The sequence below is a fragment of the Falco naumanni genome, chromosome 2 (assembly GCF_017639655.2).
Source record: "Falco naumanni isolate bFalNau1 chromosome 2, bFalNau1.pat, whole genome shotgun sequence".
Lineage (NCBI taxonomy): Eukaryota > Metazoa > Chordata > Aves > Falconiformes > Falconidae > Falco > Falco naumanni.
This window is the reverse complement of record NC_054055.1, coordinates 86535271-86555952: the sequence shown is the minus strand read 5'-3', so window position 1 is coordinate 86555952 and position 20682 is coordinate 86535271. Positions and strand designations below refer to the sequence as shown.

The window sequence follows — 20682 nt, the reverse complement described above, 5'->3', positions numbered from 1 at the left end:
GGTAATTAGTGCTTTATGATGTTCTAGGAACTCTTGGACATATAATTGTCTACTTGCTAAAGACATAAGCACATTATATCCTAATTAGCTCCCTTCCACTCTTCCTTCCAGTACAATTTGTATTTACTGCAAAGCAAAAGTTTGTAATGAAGATGGTAAAAACCAAAGTTAATCAGTTAAAACAAGAGAGACTGGACATCAGCTGCAATCTGTTTTAAGCTATTACACAGATGATCTGGGACAATTAGGGTAAAAATGCCTTAATTATATCTGGTTGATTGTTTTAATGACAAAGATTTTGCAGAGTTATGAACATTAATGGAAATATAATAATATACAATATTTATAGAGAATAATACTGTGTTCACATATTTTCATCAAGAAGCTCAGGATTACACTCAGCAAGCACTTCAACTGAGGAAGAATTAATAGCAAACTACACAGTAATTTCTTCTTAAATGCTCTGAAGGATGTCTTCAAAAGTACTTAAATCTCACTAAAAGTCAAATCAACTAATAAAACAAAAATATAAAATTACTAATCTGTGAAAAATGCTAAGAAACCCCCCCAAAAATGGAAAATAGAAGGAAAAATAGTTAATGAAATTCCAATAATTGAATGAGTTTCAAAGACTACTTGAAAATTTTAGTACACTATGGTAATTTTATTAATTCAAGACACAATTATGTACTACTGTTTACTGATTTCACAGGTAAATTCTTATTTACTTCACTGTTATACCAATAATTGCTAGTATTTGAAAAAAAAATAGGCGATTTGAAAACAGATGAGGATGAGAACTGACTAAGAATGTATTATGAGGGCTTACTTGAATTATTTCTTGAAAATTTTACCTAAGTAAGAAAAAAAGAATCACCACAAAACACTTCAGAAGCATAATAGCAACACATAATAATAATAATTCTTCATCCCATGCAGATGAAAGCATGACTAAGGGAAGTGCAGTTACACACATTATGCAGGTGGACAAAATGGGACACCCAGCAGTGTAGTCCTTTACCCAAATGCGTATGGCAAGTAAGCAGAACTAAGAAATCACAGAATCTCCTGCCTCTCTATCTAATGCAATATCTATTACTATAGATATCCTTTGTGAATCATACCATAGCTGATGATTCCCCAAAGCCCTGGAAAAGGTACCCTAAATTCTAATTTACCACTGAAATTATGTGCTGTAGTAATGCTATGTACATAGTATATAAAGCCTAGTGAGCTGTTGCCGTTCCAGCTCATCTTGCCTATACAATCATAAATGGAACAATACTTGGGAGAGAAGGTTCACAGGTGAAAAAGGTTTGCAGGCTGTTTTGAAGATACTTCACCTTGACAAGCATCTTTTGCCCCTTCTTTGAGTAAGCCCGTAACATGCAATGCAGTTAACCCATGATAAACCATCTACGAGCAGTCCGATTTTCCCCTAAGACAAGCACAATTTTACACAACCCTATCAAAGGCTCCATCAGCTCTGTATGCTTAAAGCATCCTGGAAGTGCAAAGTAAAACTGAGAAGGAAATCCAGACTGCAGATAGCAGATGTTCAGAATAAAAGCATCACACAACACAGTTGTTTGGGCTTTATGCCAAGATGTTCTCCGTCTGCAGTTTGTACTTGTGTAAGAAGTGAGAAACACGCTGTGATGGCTGAAGTACTACTCATGGCCAATAAGGAGGAAAAAAATTCATAATTATTAGGACACAGGACACATTCTTTTCTGTTCCAGAAGTTAAACCTAAATAAACTCAAATATACACAAAAAATTAGCTGGTTACAGGGTACTGAGCCCTGCATAAACCCCAAACAACTCATAAAAGCCATGTGTGTCTGCTTATGCTTTTTGCAAAGCTTATTTCCTGCTGTGCCACTGATCCTCTGTGCATTCATCTCCAGTGCTATTACAGTAGCCAGCAAACCCAGTTAAGATCAGGATCCATGCATTCTCATTATCCTGTATACCAACCTGCATAGTTGTCTGCTTTAATGTGCTGAATAGCTCTCTGCAATAAAGGCAGCAAACACAATGGAGAAAGTAGACGGCTTATGTCCTTCTTCATTTCAATTCAGAAGTCACAAATTGGCTAAAAATTACCTAACCCATACTGAATCCAGATTCAGTAGTCAAACTAGTTGTACAGATAAGTAGCTGAAGTACAGTTGATATAATCTGTATATATCTATCTGTCTCAAACCTTGGTGAGTCATAGCCTCACAGGAAACGACTGAATGCATTTAATAAAAATTCAGCCCTCAAAAGCCAATCTATCTAAAAAAAAAGGCTATTCATATCTTGAAAAGATTAAGAATCTTACTAATTTCCAGATGTTGTTCATTCTTTAAAAGTTAATGAACTAATCATCGTTACATTCATATAAAGTGAATACTTTGATTTGTGAAACAGTGAAAAAAGACCTTTAAGCTCAAAATCACAAACCTTCACACTTAAAAATATATATATATATATTCTTAGGATCTACATTTTTTTTCCTTTAAAAGTTTAGTTTTTGAATAAACTGTAGCTTGCTATGTACTTGTAATTGTGTACCTTAAATAAATACCATTTTGTATGCATCCCCATATGGAAGCAAGTCCTCCTACCTTAACACGTTTAATTCTTTGTGATATAGTTGCAAATCGCTGGTTGAGCTCTGACAGTTTGGGCTCTATTACTTTCCTGCAGTGATCTCCATGGTTTGTCATCAAGTCTACCGCCTGGTCACGCACAGAGTCCACCTTTGGATGCATATCATTCAGCTCAGCCTTTAAGCGCTACAGTCCGTGAGCAAGAGACAGGGCTTGAAGTTAGTAATAAATGCAAAGAGAGAGAAAGAGAGAGAGAGAGAGAAAGTGTGCAAAGGAATAGGGAGCAAAACCACAAAGCAAATTCAGATACTTATGCATGAGTGTGTAAATCCAGTAGAAATACATAGATAACATTCCCACTCATATACCTCAAATTTATAGCAGGAATGTATCTACATGTCTGTTTTAATATCTACTAAAGGAAATTAATGGAGAGTATTATTTCTAGGCAGGTTCTTATCTGCAATAATGCAATTCTCAGCATATTTCAAAATACGCCAAATTATTTTATTTCCTAAACATATATTCCTAAACATGTATTATGGAACTGGATGTTTAGCTGTTGTTTTCATTACTGTTCATGCCCATAGTTGAGGCAGGGGAAAATCACCAAATTAAAACCAGTGGGAATTTTTTCGAGAAATCTATCACAAACTTAAAAAAAATTAAAATAAATAAATGCTAATACATTCTTCCTTTGCAATAGTAATCTTAACATTAGATCCCTGTATGGGCAGAGGCCGAAAAAGATAGCCAGGCATTCAGGGATCATAAACACCATTGGGCATTAAGAATTACATTCTACTGTCTGTATGAAATGCCTTTTTGCGATACAAATATATACACCTGTTTTGATGGCAAAGATAACAGTACTTTGTACCTCATGGTGGCAAAATTGTTCATTTGACTACAAAAGTCAATAATGTCCCATAATCCTGCTGAGATCAATGGGGCATTGCTTTATGTTCTGTTTTGGAATTTGTAAAGTTTTGCTTTAGTAAATGGTGTTATGTATGTGTCAGATTCTGATTTTGATTTGCAAACTGTTCCTCAGATAGTACGTACTGACCATGGAGTTCAATACGAAGTAAAACTTCACACTGATTTCGTAAGAAAAGATATCTATACAGATAACAACTTGAAGTTGTTTAATCTTAACAAATAAGGTGTTTTAAATGAGATACTTTAAAATTCACATCTATCTTGCATGTTAATTTCTCATCAGTTGGTCAAATGATGCAACAGGCCAAATAAAACTTTCTGATCAATGCACTAAACCATTACTATACAGCTAGTTCACCATATAATATTCTTTTCTGTCGTGTTGGTTTGGTATCAATGCAGTGTTTATAGAATTAGAACAATCACATGACAGAGATATCAAATGCAGATACCACAGATATCAGAAAAGTATCACAGAAAAACAGATAAGAAACTAAAAATGAAGAACACAGAAAAAACAGATTTTGTTCTACCAGATGTGTTTAATGAGTATTTTCCAGCAAACAAAGATTTAATGAGCTGCTGTTCTATTCACCAGCAAGTCTCCAAGGCTTATAATAACATATCGGGGTTTATTTCTGCAGGGTTTTAACTTTTGCAATGCAGTGCAAATTTACTACGTAATCTACAAGCTGCCAGAGGGCAGCTTCATCACAGAAAAAGGAATGTTAATCAATTTGTGATACCCTTCAAAATATGCTAGTTATGACATTTGTCCTTTTCAGTCTAAAAATGAATGTTTTTCAGAAAATTGCATTTTTTTACCTTAAGAATTTCCTCTTTTTGCTGGGGCTTTTGTTTATCAGATTCATCCAACAGTATTTCAGCACGATACATCCAAGTTGTAACATTAGCTACATTCTGATCAAAAGCCTCCATGTGCTTTTGATATTCCTGTATGTGGAAAAGGTAAATACTGCATACAAAAAAAGTAATCAGAACTGAAACAACAACTGTAATTATGCCAACTGTGGCAAACATGCACACATGAATTTAAACTTTTTTATACACAGTAACTGCTTGTTTTGTGAAGAACAGAATCTGCTGTTTGTTTGCTTTCACTTTATATTTTAAGTGTCTTTAAAAAGACATTCTAGGACAGAAAGAAGCTTCAAAAGTGACAGGCAGCAGGGTGGTAAAGTCACATCACGACACAGGTGTCTTGCACCTCAGCTAGGCTGCTGAGAAGGACAGGAAGCTGGTAGCGAGACCTACTGGAGGTGGAAAGAAGAGCTTCTCAAGAGCCAGGTACCAACCTTATTTTGGAAAGCCACTGAATTGACTGAAACATAGATGGTAACAAGGATGCACTTGCAAAGTCACAATCAAGAATGGGAGCTTTGTATCAAAAACTCTTGTTTACATTTCATTTGACTTCTCTGCTTTGAGACTCTGCTTTTTAAAAAGCTATTCTAGGTGATATTCTGATATTTTTTTTCTCCTTTCCTTACTTTACAAGCATTTAGTCTTTTTTGGTGAGCTCAGTAAAATGAGGCTTATGCATATCCACACAATATGTATGTGTACCACACAAAATCAAAGATTTTACTAGTCCTTTTGGCCAACACATACATATACTTTTATTTTACACTGTTCTAAAAGCAGCAAAAGACCAACTCCTTCTCTTAGACTCTCTTATCATGGGGTTTAGTAAAAATTAAAGAATCCAAAGCAGAGAAAGACAGAAAGTAGAGGAATACACAATGATACCAGTCTATAAACTTCATTGTATGTTTCTTATAATCATTTCCACAGTGAAGCTGAGCACCTACATCATACTGAATGAAATGCTTGTTTTCCAGATAAGATAGACACAGCCAGATGCTGTAATTTGTATACTGCATACAGCTGAAGAAGTCCTGTAGCAATGCTGTACATCCACTGCAGCAGCATTTGTAATGTAGCCACACAGACTCTAGCAGAGCTCTAACACATCAAGGTCTGAAAAGTCATGGTAGAATCTAAGATACCTTTGAGAACTACTTCAGTTTCTTGGGGTTGAAACTGTAGTCCTGTGCTCTCATCAACAGAAACGGCATACAAGATTCCCCAAAGCATTCTGGCAGCCCAATAGTTAAGACCCTTGTGTGTTTAAGGGTTCAGGCTGTCATCTTTTCATGACAGAATGTATTGTAAAGGGAGAATATAGTTACGGAACTATCAGCAATTTGAAGGAGCTGTGGCTGAGGCTCCTGAATCTGCATTAAATGTGTATTTGGGAGTTTACTTTTGACTAGGTTTAATCTGTTCCCCTTAAGTAACTATCCCCACCAGAAAATGCACTATAAAACTATCCAAAGGAAGATCATGTAGTACGGAAAGACCAAATCATAATCGTTGAGCACATCAGGTGTGCACCCTGAGCAGAGCTGCTGCTTTAGTTGCCACTGAAATTAATCCAGTTTGCATACACCAAAGCCATCCTGTGGACCAAACCAACATGCAGGTGAGGACTTTACTTCCCAATTGTCCTATTCCAAAGAGAAATGTTAATGTAGCCCAAAGCAGCTGAGGTTGCTAGTATCAATACCAATACTTACTCCAATAATTTGACTACCTATTTCACTTGGTTTATATTAAAGTAGTTGAGGTCCTTGTGGAGAACCTGCACTTCTTTCATTAGCAAACAAACCCAAACAAAAAAGTCCAGGAACTATTGAGGCAGGCAGGAATGGGAAGCATGAACAGTCAAGACTCCACAGAGCCATCACTCTGTAAGCAGTCAGATTCTTAGAATATACACAATGTACCAAACAACAGTCACTCTGATCGTCTGTGTGCCTATGTACTCAATCAGTGTAATCCAAAGCACCAGAAAAAGCACTCCTATAAGGCTGAGCACCTATGACTGGGCACCAACTTTTCCTCTGGTGAACAAATGCATTTTCCTTACCAGTAACAAATTGAACCACTCCTCAGCACGTGAAGTTACTGCTATCCAGTTACTGTTCAGGAGGCTGAGTTTATCCTCCACTAGACTTTCCTTTCCTTTCAGCACTGTTTTCAAATTATCTCCTAAATCACTGATGCTCTTAAGATGGACCTGGCGTTTCTCAATCTCCTTCCGCGTTGCCTACATGAACAGAATAAAAAATAAAAGCTCAGGATTTAAAAATTCTCCACAATAAGATTGTGAAATATTAAAAGAGCCAGTATATTCATGCTAGAATACACGCTCCATTTCCAATAGGGAGGGAAAGCATTCTGTGAAGAACAGTAAGTGGAAAGCAGGTTATTCTTCTTTAGCTCTGATACATTTGTAAATGTTCTTCATATACTCAGAGTCTTTTTTGGTGATAGTTTCATTTTTAAAAGAGTGAATTATCTCTCATTCCAGTGTTCAAAACAAAGTTTTAATATTATTAAACAAGAATCCACATTTTACAATATTTATATTGAGATTTTTAAAGTTCTTTGCATATAATAAAATAGCATAGTTATCAAATAACACATAAAACTTACATAATAAATGGGACAATAAAGCAACACAATGACATCCTGACTTAGAGAACTCCATTGAAAATAATCTGGTGAAACCTTTAAATATTCCTTCAATATTTTTAAATGCAATCTTTTTCAGCAGAAACCATGCTTTTCTCTCCTGTTAGATTTCTTTTTTTCTAAATGCAAAAATGCATCCTTTCATTACATTCACTTGGGATTTCACTTTGCGAACTGCAATACTAAAATAGGCTGTTGTCCACAGCACCTCTAAGTTTGAATCACTAAAATACATATCCAGTGTCATAAGATCAGATTTGCAGCATCTTCTGCCACTATTGTCTTGCTTTATGAAAACAGATCTAAATGACCTTATAGGTCACATATTTTACTCATTATTCTTGTCTTAATATTCATTGTAACATGCAAAAAGTCTAACAAAAAGAGCAAATCCCAACATATTTAGACAACATGTAAAAAAGCAGGAATTTAATACTAAATAATAAGATGACACAATGCAGAATATAACAATCTTGTTGAAATGCAAGGAGAGGTCCTTACACCTGATACCACATATAACCAGTTTTATGAGAGAAATTTATCTGAGCTCTACGGCACCTGCTAGCAATGATCTAGGCATATATGATCTCTGCTTATAATATAAATCTCCAAATAGAAATGAAGTCGTCCAAATTGAATGCCAACAAAAGTTAGGAGAAAAGTAAGAATCACTAGTCTCCAGAGACCCTGATTTCTCACAGATAACATGAACACACTTAAAAGAAGAACCACTTATAATCAAACTGTAATCACAATTCTTCCATCTCAGGATCAATGCTGTTACTACAGTAGAACTACACCTTTATCACCTCCATGCTATCACACTTCTCATGGTCACACATCAGTATGATTTAGTTGATAATATGTTGTTTGGAAAGTAGAATTTTCAGTTTGCAATAAAGACAATACAGAAATTATTCATTTTGGCTTAACAGAACCTCCAAATTATTTTGCATATCTTATGCTTAAAGCAGTAGCTTTCTTCCTATGCTTAACAGAATTAATGATCTGATTTTGTAATGTTATTTCACAGAAAAGGTTTTACACTTTCATTTCATGTAAGTGAGAATTTTTCCACATTCTAGCAGTTTTCTCCAATATAAAGAATTTGTAATACAACCAAGACATGATTAATGCAAAATATTAACTATAAACTACAGAACTACAACAGGTTATTGTCAGATCAAAGGAAAAATATGTCCCCTTCCAGTATCATTTTATCTGTTTCACAGGAGGTACAAAATGTCATCAAAAAATAGAATAAGGCAAAGAATATAATTTACCTCCAACACACGATGGAAAATTTTGATCAGCTATATTACCTTTTCTAAAAAAATTTTGCTTCTATTTGCAAAAGATTCTCTGAAGCATATTATTTATGGTTTGTGGTTTCCTATGCATTTTACATGCATGAAAATTCAGACCAGTCTTGTGCTATATATAATAATATTAATCCCAACTAGAAATGTAAATAGATGGATCAGATAAATGTCTGTTGAATAAAACCGCTACCCAAAAGCCAGATGTATAATTCCCAATGTGTAACAAAAAGTGTAAGTGCTTTGCCCAGGAGTTGTTCCTTTCAAAGTAAATAAACAATGTAAACAAAAGAACTATGTGCACCTCTGGGCAATATGAATATTACCACTCCTGTGTGTTAGCAAGTAAGGGACATAACCAATGAGATCAGTAAAAATCATACTTCCCTCACCTTCTTAAAAAATACAACCAAACAAAAAACCCCACAACATCACAACATTGAGCCCCTCAACACTACATCAAAGTGAAAAAGTCACCTTCATCAATATTTCAAATCTCAATTATTCAAAGTTCTTATTTATAAAATCCTTGACCCACTGAATACAGCTGAAATACCTGCAAGGTCTGTAAAGACAGCAGGATTCCATGCTTCATTATCAGCTAGGACCTCCTCTGTATGAGACAATGTGTACTGGGTAAACTAACAATGTTTTTTTCAGTTCTTTAAAAACTTTGATAACATATTTGTTTGTTGGTTTTTGTTTGTTTGTTTGTTTTAATATTTATATTTCTTCATTATATTCTTCAGAATTCCCTTCCCCTTTTCAGTATTACTAGACAGTGACAGTTTACATATACTTAATCCATTGCAATATGACAGATAGCATTGGTAAATTTTCTGTAACAAAAAGACAAAAGGACTGCTATTAATTTAGCAGTGCTATACGAAACATAAAAAATGTGTCATGATCTCAAGATAAAACTGAGATTATTTCATTAAAACTCATGGAGTGGCTTTCAAAATTCACTAATTTTTGAACAGCAAGTTCCAATAATCAGCGAATTGCCATTCATTTATCACCCTTCCTTGTATGTTCTTGGGAAATAGAAGAGCATATTTCAAAATTAAGGGGAAAAACCCCAATCTTGCTGGATTAAAACACCCTTCTGGTTCCCCTAAGATCAGATTGCATTTCAGCTGTGCAGTTTATTTGAAAATATGTAAGAAAGATGTAGAACTTCAATTTTAACTACAGAATTAGAAGTGTTAAGTCTCTAATTTAAAAATGACATTTAAAACATCTGACACCTTAAAAAAACCAAAAAGCCCCAAAATCTCAAATACCACCGCAATGGGTATAATATGAAACATTAACAAATAAAGTGGTGAAATTCTTCCCAGAAGGACTAGGAAATTTATACATTTTGAAATTGTGTGTTTATCAGTGTTCTGGTTTCAGCTGGGATGGAATTAATTAACTTAGGAGCTAGTATGGTGCTCTGTTTGGCTTTGATGTGAGACTTTTCAGTTCCTTGGACCTTGCTAGCGAAAAGGCTGGAGAGGCACAAGGAAATGGGAAGAGACACAGTCAGGGCAGCTGACCCGAATTACCCAAAGAGGCATTCCATACCGTGGGACACTGTGCCTCGTACATGTACCTGGGGGTCTGGCCAGGCCCTGGCGGGCGGTGAGCAGTTGCGTTGTGCACCACATGTTCCTTTCTTTCTTTCCCTTTGGATTTTATTCTTTCCCTTCCCCTTTTCATTATATCTGCTATTGTCATAACTGTTATTATTGTTCTTTCATTTTTATTCTGTTTCAACTATTAAAGTGTTCTTATCTGAACCCTTGAGTTTTACATTCCTTTTCAACTCTCTACATCCCATCCCTCTGGGTGAGCGGGGAGTAAGCAAGCGGCTGTGTGGTGCTGAGTTACCAGCTGGGGTTAAACTACAACAATCAGGATGAAACTATGTAACATAAATAAAATATATACATGTTAGAAGTTGGGAAGAAGCTAATTTTCTGATGCAATCTCACATGGCATTTTGGGGGAATGGAACTATGTAAATAAAAGATTTAACTAAGCATCACATCACCCAGAATTCATTTGCAGCTCTGAATATTTGTTAGCAATGTTCAACAGTGTTTGAAAACAGATTACATTCACTCTGCTATTTGTCATTATAGTGGTTATTACATTCAGGTTTTTACTCTTTCCCTTAGGACTAGTATATTTATCTATAAAACAAAAGTTTATTCAAGTGTGTGTTACCTGCTGGGAGACAAAGGTTCCATAAATACTTACAGCAAAGATTGCTTCATTAAAATGTGTATACAAATTATACATATTATTTTAAGAGGTGAGAGAGGGAGAGAGATATGGCCATCTTTTCTTTACATTTCTTCAGGTAGGATCACATCTACTAGCAGACAAGAGAGTTAAAGATGAAAGCAATCTCTCCATTCAAACTTCTGTTAGACAGAATTCTGAAATATGTCTTTAGAGGAAACTTGTACTTTAATTTTTTGAAGGACCAGTTATAGTTATTTGATACAGGATACCACAACAGAAATTCTTTGACCCCAAAAAATAACTTGTATTTCACTGAATGAAATCTTTCCTTCACTTTTAAAGGAACCATTATTCTTTTCTCACTTGTGTTTCTCAGAAAAATGCTGGTAGCGTGCCTTAATCAAAAGTGGGAGTTTGCATCACCACTGAACTCCCAGGACCTGAACATTTCCAAGAGAAATGACATCTAGGATCCTGGCACCCAGGAAATGAAAGCAATCAGCCAGATCCTTCTTTGTCAAAACTGCAAGCAGAGCTTGCCTCAGGTGACCAGTTTCTAATCCCCATACTGGTAACACCAGAAGGAGGAGAGGGAGAGAGAGATAAGACCAGCTGAGCTTCCCTTATACCAGTCCCTCCAAAACCTCAGGAAAGAAGCTGTAGTGTAAAATGAGTTTTATTTAAGAAAAACAACTTCAGATGGTTTGAAACCTGGGCAGAAGCCAGATTGCTCTGCAGTGTACAAAGGCATGGGGACAAGCTTTACTGAGAGGTTTGTAGTTGCCTACAACAGTATTTTGCATATGCATCCACAGGATGACAGGTTGAATCATGTTAGTGTAAGTAAATGCAGTTCCCTGACCAGATGTGTATACTTCGAGTGGGGTTTGCAGCGTGCTCTCCGACCCTGCTGTACCATGGCATACTCTTTCCCTTTCAGTTTACCAGAAAATCTTAGGGGGGAGGGTTGGGGGGGTTGGTATTTGGTTTTGGTTGGTTTTTTCCCTCCCCTTCATGTTTTATAAGGGAGTGAAAATCATAACCTCCTTCACATTAGCAAATACTAGCTAGGAATTATTTATCTTTGAAAACAGAAGCTACGTAGGAACGGCTTTTTTCAGAGGATGTGGAGCAGAGGGTTTCTGAGCTATACTTTACAATGATAAGACTACCACGTATCAAGTCGAGCTGCTTATGTTTTTTAAAAAAAACCAAAATTGTGACTCAATGCAGAGGATAGTATTTTAATTGTGCTGGTCATTAGCATATGTAGATTAAAAGAATTCATAGCCAACAAATGACTGAAGAAAAATGCTATGTGCCTGTACGCTGCCTGTGCGCTGTGGATTACTTAGAAGTAATCTTTGCAATTTGAACTTCTATAAAAAAAATGAGTTAGGTGGCTCAGCTCTCACGGGTGGGATTACAGAATTAATCAGAAGCTGACATTATGGCCTTCTCAGTGGCTGATTGTACATATTTATTTGTTAATTCACAGCACATCTTTTAGTTTTATTGTGTTCTGGCCACTGACTATGAATCAGTTGACACAATTTTCAGATCATTTTCTTTTACTGATTTTACTGACAGGAAATATGTTGCTAAATGTGTTAGCTAATGTAATTCTAAGTACTTCAAGTCAACTTTATACTCACTCGTATTATACACTGTGCTAAAATATAACATTAAAGCACTGGCAGACTCATACTGCTGATAGTAGGGAGTGATACAGAACTTTTTCTGGTAATACCATCTGCCATTTCCTTTTTGAGAACATGGTTTCCTGGAAATCTAATTCTTATCAGGCCAGTTCCTGATTAAAAGACAAATAACCCCACAACAGTTAAAGTCTTCAGTGATAAATGTGTTCACTAAATCAGACTTCTAATTATGAATGGATTTCTAATATACAATGTTTAATGACTATCTTCCCACCCGCATGTCATTTTCCTTATCTATTATAACAGAACCGAATTCAAATTGAAAGATTTAGCTTGTCTCTACTGAGTACAGAGGCAGGATTTACAGTCTTTAGTATATTGCCCATCTAATTTCACATAACTCAGTCAAATTTTTGTTCCATCCTTAGAAAAAAATCTAGACAGGAACAATTAAATCACACACTTCCTTTTCTGTCCAGATTAATGCTGTGTTCATTAATGTAATTTCCAACTCAAGACAGATATTCCTTTTTATGTCTAGGTGTTTATACCTTTAAGACAATGTTTGCATTCATGATTATTTTTTTATTCTAACCTCTATAATTATCTTTGAAAGCCTCTGAGTTCTTTTCACTTTTAAGAAGTCTTGGGTACTGAAAATGAGTAAGTGCAGTAATAAATATAACTGCTTCCCTGTGCTATAAAGAAAAAAGATTATGAGTTCTCAGCTTAGTTATATTGACAGCAGCACACATCCAATTTTCAGTTTGTTCGCACTATTGAGTTCTTCTCTCTCTCCCTCCATTTTCCACCTTAATTTTTCTGCAGACTTTCCTCACAATGGGAATCTGCTGGGCTTAATTCATCTCCCAGTGCATTTCATTAGATCAGTTACTGTCCTCGGCAGCCTACTTACCCAAGCAGTCAAAAGCCCAAAGCTGCAACATTAATCAGATACTGTGAGAATGTGGTTCGGGGGACTGAATTATTGATGTACAATTTTGTATGACGCCTCAGTGAAATCCACATAGAAGTATCAGTATTGTATTTATTTATGAGGTACTCACAAGTGTTCTGAAGTGTCTAGGATAATGCACAGCAATTCCTGCCTCTTAGAGGGAGCAGATTCTTAAGGAAAAGGTATACGCACTTCACATAATTTCTGCAAATACTTACATTTGGAAGGTTGGGATCTGCCAAGTATACTATCTGTTGGATCGCTCAGTATCAAAAGTACGCTTATATTTATGTGAATATTGGTTTGTATTTCCTAAAGAGAATCTTAATAAAGGAATTCTGAAAGCCACTCACTTAGTATGTACATACTGCAAAAACAGTCAGCTGCTCTCATACAAAGTTGTTTGTTTATTCTTATTTTAGTGATGAATTGACTGAAGGAGAAAAGCTGAGGTCCTATATGAGGTCAGACTGCTGTGAAGGTTTTGGGCAGGACTGGAAGCCAAAAAACTTTTACCTGTTTTTCCTGCAACCCTTTACGTATTAATTCCTTGTGAGAATTCACAATACTGAATGGTAATAAATAATAGGTGGGATGGCTCTCATTTGATATATTTTTCATTGTAATATTTCCTATTTTAATTAGCTCTTGTTACCTTTTTTGATTGTCATGAGATAAAGATATGTTGTACTTGTAGCAAGTGTAAGACATAAGAAGTACTTCCCATTGTGTAACTGCACTGATCGTCAGGATTTAGGTTCTAATTACGCAGCTTCTGAAACATTAGAGTTCGTATCTAAAATTAAATGATATTAAGGACAAATCTTTCTATTTATACTGCTGTGAAGCTATACACATCTGATTAATTTTGCTGAACACAAAAGCAGGAAAATAAAGTGTACATTTCTGTTTCCATAGAGCTGTACTTTCTTCCTTTCATGACTGGATAAATGGACTGAGTAACTGGTAGGTTAGTTTGGAGGCATTAAAACCATATGATTGCCTAACCCATCTCTTAAAAATCTGACACTTGTCCTTTATTATGGATTTTAGGTTCACAATATCAATCAAAAGTAATGACAGGAACTACATGCACTTTACTGTAAGAAAAGCACCAAGAGAAAATGAGAGAACATCAAGCAGCAGTTGTTTTTTTAGGGACTGGGGTTTTGATTTCAAAGTCAAAGCAGTATTTTTAAAATAATAATAGAAAAAGTTGATCTTTTTATATTTTTGGATACTACTTTTAAAATATTGTCCATGGTGAAAAAAACCACCCAATTCCAAATCTCACAAAAGACTTGCAGACTTTCTTGTTATGAGTCTGTAAATCATCAGTGCATTTCAAGGGTAAAGATCTGAAGCTTGAAATGGGCAGTTAAAACAGGGAAACAAAGCCTCAAAAAACCAAAACTCAAATAAAGCAAACCACCAACCAAGTTTTACTCCACTGCCATCTGGACAGTCTTTAAAAAAAATAAGTAAGTTTGCCTGTATATTATTTATAACTATTTCTATAATGCATGGTTAAATGGTAAAATGTTTAAATGTTTATTCATATTAAACAAAGCAGAAGTGGTAAATTTTTGCATAAAACCCCAATACTTTTTAAGGGTTTTTTTGTTGTTTGGTTTTGAAATTATATAGGAAAATCTATCTAAAATTCTGCTGGCTGTACATAATTATTTGAAATTTTGAAGCTTTGGATAATGCTGAGCATAGTTTCCTCTAATGCACAGATTTTTGTATGTGTGTACAATGAAGACTTGGTTTATGTTCTGAGTTAGACTGGATTTTTACTACATATGCAGAGTTTAAACTAGATTAGCTAGGTTTGAAAGATACTGTGCTAAGTCTTAACATCACACAGAGATACACAGTTTGATGTAGAACTCTTGCATTCCTCAGTGATTCTCTAAGATGCTTATCTAAACTGTGGCACATATAGGGTTTTTTTTTGAGGAAAGTTTCATTTTAGACTTTAGGTTTTAATCTAAAATAAGAGTTCAAGGTGAAGTCTCATGGAAGTAAGAAGCCTCCAGAAAAAAAATGAGCTACCAACCAAAAAGGGTAAGAAAACAAATACACCACTTCCTGGATGCTCTCTGAACATCTGGAACAGAACAGTGTTCTTATATCCTTAATCTTTCACCCAATGAAGCTGTTTTACTGTTTAATACTCCTTAATCATGAGTAGAATGGGATGAGAGAGAAAGGAACCTCTATTTATATGGATCACTATTTAGATGGATAACGAATGGATAATTTATACTACTCTGAAAAATTAAATTCTAACTTTAAAGTCATCTCAGTGAAGGTTACTGCAATATGACAGTGAATTGTGCTATTGATACATGCAGAGACAAGATGGTTTAAATTTTTCTGAGTATTAACGTTAGGCTAAGATAATGCCATAACTGTTACAAAGTTCCACTAATTAAAATGCAAGAGATTTTATTCTCTTTTTTTATCATTAAATAAATCTATATTTCTGTAATAGGCATAAACTGAAATATACAAAGGTACAGTGAGTTTTATGTTGTTACCTTGCCCCAGGCAATTTCAGCATCCAAATTGCTAGGCATCCCGTGCACAGCTGATCTCTTGGTCAATTCTGCATCTGTTGTGGCAAGCCATTCTGTTATAGCGTTAATTTCTTTTCGTAGCTTCCGGGACAATTTCAAACATTTCTCTAACTCTTGCTTTTTCTCTGTTACCTGCAGAAAGAAAATTTTGGTGTTTAACTCTTTAGTCAAACAGGTTTCATGATTTTTATATACCATTCTCTATATGACACCTCTATTAAAGCTTAACTTGCAATTGCACAAGCCAAGCTGCACTTCTAATATAGTCATCTCTTGTCTTTAGTTCTTTCAATATCTGTAATTTGACTGCAAGAATGCAAACATCTACCAGAAAAATATGTGTGTAAAGACACATTGAGTTTGAACTAGCAGTAGACATCTGCAAACCTCCTCCTTCATTTTAAAGTCATGGATAGAAAATTAATTTGGAACAATGGAATTAACAGGCTTTCCTTGAGATGCAAAAGAGATGTCAAAACCCTTCAAGACATATATTTTCATATAGATAGCCATTTAATGATATTTAATCCTCGAGATTTTTCTATCTAACTACATTACAAAGAAGAAGAAAAAAAATGCCAAAGCAAACCCAAAATCTCAAAACACAGAAATTATTGAACAATTTCAAACTAAGGAAGCACAAGTAACTTCAATTTTTAATGTGTTGAATATTTTGGACATGAAGAACTATGGACAATCTGTGGTGTGTTTGTTAAGTTCTTTTAAGCATATCACATGGTACCTGGAAGAAAGGCTGAGTATTTATATTGTCTTGACTATCTTACACTGCATTTTGGTGTAACCTGGAGGAAGAGGAAAAATACAATTTTCCCTGCAAGCCTCTGAGCGTAGTCAGGGAGAGAGAGAAGGTTCCACATACTTAGTACAGAAGGCAGAAGAGTAAATGCAGAGATCTCAGATGAGAACCTACACCACAGTAGACATTAGGCAACTAGCAGTTAGAAAATACAAATGAATAACTTACGTTGTGCTGAAGTTCAAAAAAAGCCTGAGCAAAGAAAGCGGATTAAAAGTGTTCTTTAGGTCCCTAATATTTAAAAGAAATGACTAACTACCTTGCATGTCAATTAGTAATCAAGTGAGATTGTGGCCACTGAATTTTATTTAATATTTTTAAACCAAAAATTAACTGTCTACAGTAGTGTCTGGCATCCAAAACTGGCATCAGTAGCTACGAAAAAAATGTTGGGCTTTCACACTGTTTGAGTACAAATAGTCAGAATGATCAAGTTGATTCCTAGCTTGACTGCCAAGGAGAGTTTGAGGTTTTAAAATGTAATAGGATGTTAGAAGGTTAGGTACATGGCTTTTTTCTATCCCTGAGTAAACAGATCAGATTTGCCCAGGGAATAAGCAATAAAGTGTCCCTGATCATATATTATAACTCTGTAGAGTCTTACTACTAAAAACTCATAACATTTCTTCTTCACTGCATATGGTTTATGTGCTTTCTTGTATGCCAAATTTATTAAATGAGACCTCAGAACTTAAAGTCAGGTCAAGAGATAAATCCCTGGGAAGGACCATAAAATTCAGCTTTTTAGAATTCTAGTCACATATGGAGCCAGGAATTCATGCCTATTTTTCACCTCTTCTTCTGCTGAGCAGTAATAGTCATTGTAAATACCTATTTGCAGGTACTTACCAGCAGTGCAATGCAAAGTGCACTACCTGAAATGTGATTGCCTTTGTAAGAATTCTGAACACCCAGTATACTATAAAATGAAGTTACTGGTACATGCCCAAACACAGAGTATTTCTGTTGCTATATACATCTCTAAATTCGGTATATAATATCAATAATATTACACTATTTCCATATACATTGTACGCATTAAGCGGTTACTGATTAATCCGTTTCTGTTTCTACTTCCAATGTAAAGATGTATTTCTAAAGAAAAATAGGAAACAGTGCCCTCTAAAGGCCTTCTGTATCATCAACTGGAATCAAATTACTGTGTTTTAGCTGTTAAATAATTTACTCTCAAGAATTCTTGAGTGTAATAAAGAAAGGTGAAAAAAGGAAAGCAAGTATTTAAAGCAAAAGACAGGTATTTTACAGCATTTTAGTCTTACAGACAAAAATTCCCGTGCAGCAGTGGGACAATGAGTACAGACCTGACTGGAAGCAATCGAGCCTTCTGCACGCGATGCCCTTCCAAAGGCAGCAATACCATTATTACTGCCGCTTTCTTTTAGAGTCCAGCTCCCTGTTCTGATGAATTACCATAGAGAGATCTGACACAAGTGTGCTATACACCCTGCTTCACAGCCACTCACAACTAACCAGCTACCTCAGCTGTAATACAATGTTTGCATGTACATAGTTATATGTACTTGTGTGAGAGAGAGAGAATGCGGACAAGTGAATACATAAGCAAGCACAGGCATGGGATAGTTATCATAAATGCAACCGCTACACTATGATACTCAAATGACACTTAAGTTTGCTTGCAATTTCATCTCAAACCTATTTACACTGAGGCCACTGCTAAAGTTTCAAAAATGTTGTTCATGCTTTTAAAGCATATTTAGCTAAAAATTAGTGGCAAAACTCAATGTTCTGAACAGAAAAAAACTCATTCCTTGACCAAAGAGAGATTTAAGGTCTGGTACTACCTAAGCAATTAGGACTATTCAGAGGTATTTATATCCATATGTGTATATGCAAAAAGAAAAAGAAAAAGAAAAAAAGAAAAAAAGGAACAAATAGAAATAAAATCACCTCAGACCTTTCCCTTCTCCTTAAGGGGAAGAGTTCCTAGGCTCAGGGAATCTGAAGTTATGATACTTAAAACATATAGAAAAAACAGAGTTTGTACAGAAATTATAAAAAATTATAATAATTTTCCTTTCCATTTGAAAGCACCAACACTTCTGCATTGTTCAACATGTTTAAATTAAACTATTCCATATGCTGAACGAACTGCTTAAGGATTGTTTTAAATATAGGGGAGCTTCCTGAAGCAGGAAATATGAAATCACATAAGTGAGTCTATGCTTGAAGATGTTTTCCCTCAGTCTATACATTGCACTCCTGAGACTTACTAATAGTTATAACTATAATCAGTTTTCTCTTAAAAAGACTTTGACTCAATGCAATCAATTAGAGCTGATAATGGCTGATTCTTTTAGTTCTATATTTCTGGGCTTTTGTGACTCTTAAACTGTTAACTACCATGCTGTGTAAAAGTAAATCTTAGAAATTACATCTAGGACAGCAAAGCTAAACACAGCAATGCAGACTTTTGAGAAACATTAATTTGCAATATGGCTCACTTCAGACCACTAATGGCTTCCTAATGGCACATTTTTATCTCTTCATTAGTTAAGAGAGGTTTCCTATAACAATGGCACCTGTTCTGCTGTTTCATTAAACGTAATGCAGGAATAAACATTACAGTCCTTTCTAAAAATATGAAGAAAACAAATACCTACTCTCAAATGATAGCTATCCACATCTTAATCAAGCAGATTCTTTAGTTTTCTTGACACTCAAAAGACTGATGTATCCTGATACTTTTATTTTCTAGCAAGAGAGAGAACTGTTTTAATTCAGGTTTCCAAAATTAGTATTATCTCTGTCAAAAGTGATGTAACTTATTATTTTATTGTACTGTAGACAGAGGGGCTTGATTATCATTATGCGTTTAAACCACATACTGGGCTCATTTTCCTAGCTAGTAAAAATTGATGGTTTTAATAATTTATAATCTGAAAAAATAATTTGCATTCTATCATGCTTTGTATATTTTAAGTATATAACTTTTAGAAATAAACAGACAGCTGTATCTGTCATTCACAAGGCTCATTCAGCTGTTACAGCACCAAATTTACTCTGATCCTCCAGGTTTTAGAATTTCTGTGGATACTTTTAATGAGGGCAAGAAGAAGAAAACAGAGTAAAGAAGAATAGTTGTTAATTGAGTTAGTTGTGTGAAGTCTTCTTTAGGACAATGGCACAAGTCCTCTTCAGAGCTCAAAATGTCCTTGTAGAGCATTGTGCTTTAGAAGCCACAACACATTCCACAGATAATGCAGACTCAGAATAAAAAGCTTTTAGGGATTGACGTACAAATATATTTTTTTTCAATCACAGTTTTGATAATATTGGTTAATAGTCTGTCTTTCCTACTGTCTGTTTAGTTGACTTTTAGGAAAAAATGAGTAAAGAAAACATTTTCCTGTTGGAAACATCAGGTAACAGCATTTAAGTGTATAAAATTTGAAAAAGAAATCGATGATGTATAGATGGAAATTTTACACAAGGGATGACAGTGCTTGAGAAATTAATAGATTGATTCTACAGTGTTAATTATATGTAAATAACTTTTTATTGGCATTATAAGGTAAAAGTCTGCCACATTTTGAGAACTATTTGGCTTTTTCTGTAGGCGAAACTGAGTTTATATAAAATATTTTTGGGAAAATTTTCATGTAGTTCTCGCAATCATATGCTGACTTTCATCAAGTGGTCAAACTGAGTATGTATAAATATGAGATTTAAAAAAAACCACACAAAAAAAGTTGTATTCCAAGGCAATACATTCCTCATTACTGCACTCAAAGGATAATGGCTTACTTTTGCCCAACATGAAGAAATTTGATAATCCCTATTGAATAGGGGATGACAAAAGATTAAATTCTAAACAAGGGTTCACTGGTATCTGAGAAGTATACCTATGTGATAGTTATTTCACTATCATAACTAAACAATATTCTATGTGGCTTATATATTAAGATACTGTGAAAAGGTAAGTCAGCATTGTACATGACATTTAAACCAGGGAATGGTTAG

General features: G+C 34.9%; 1 protein-coding gene across 11 annotated transcripts in view; it reads right to left on the bottom strand.

The window, feature by feature from the left end:
• DMD (dystrophin) overlaps positions 1-20682 on the bottom strand; it is a 1096913-nt gene that overhangs the window by 655998 nt on the left and 420233 nt on the right. For 8 of the 11 annotated variants that reach the window (XM_040582467.1, XM_040582466.1, XM_040582468.1 and 5 more), the window contains 4 exons: positions 15825-15995; positions 6495-6674; positions 4367-4495; positions 2615-2785 (listed from right to left, as the gene is read on the bottom strand). In XM_040582467.1, the coding sequence (XP_040438401.1) occupies positions 2615-2785; positions 4367-4495; positions 6495-6674; positions 15825-15995 (651 nt within the window). Of the gene's footprint in view, positions 1-2614; positions 2812-4366; positions 4496-6494; positions 6675-15824; positions 15996-20682 lie in introns of those variants that run through there. The other 3 variants (XM_040582470.1, XM_040582471.1, XM_040582473.1) reach the window with 3 other exon arrangements.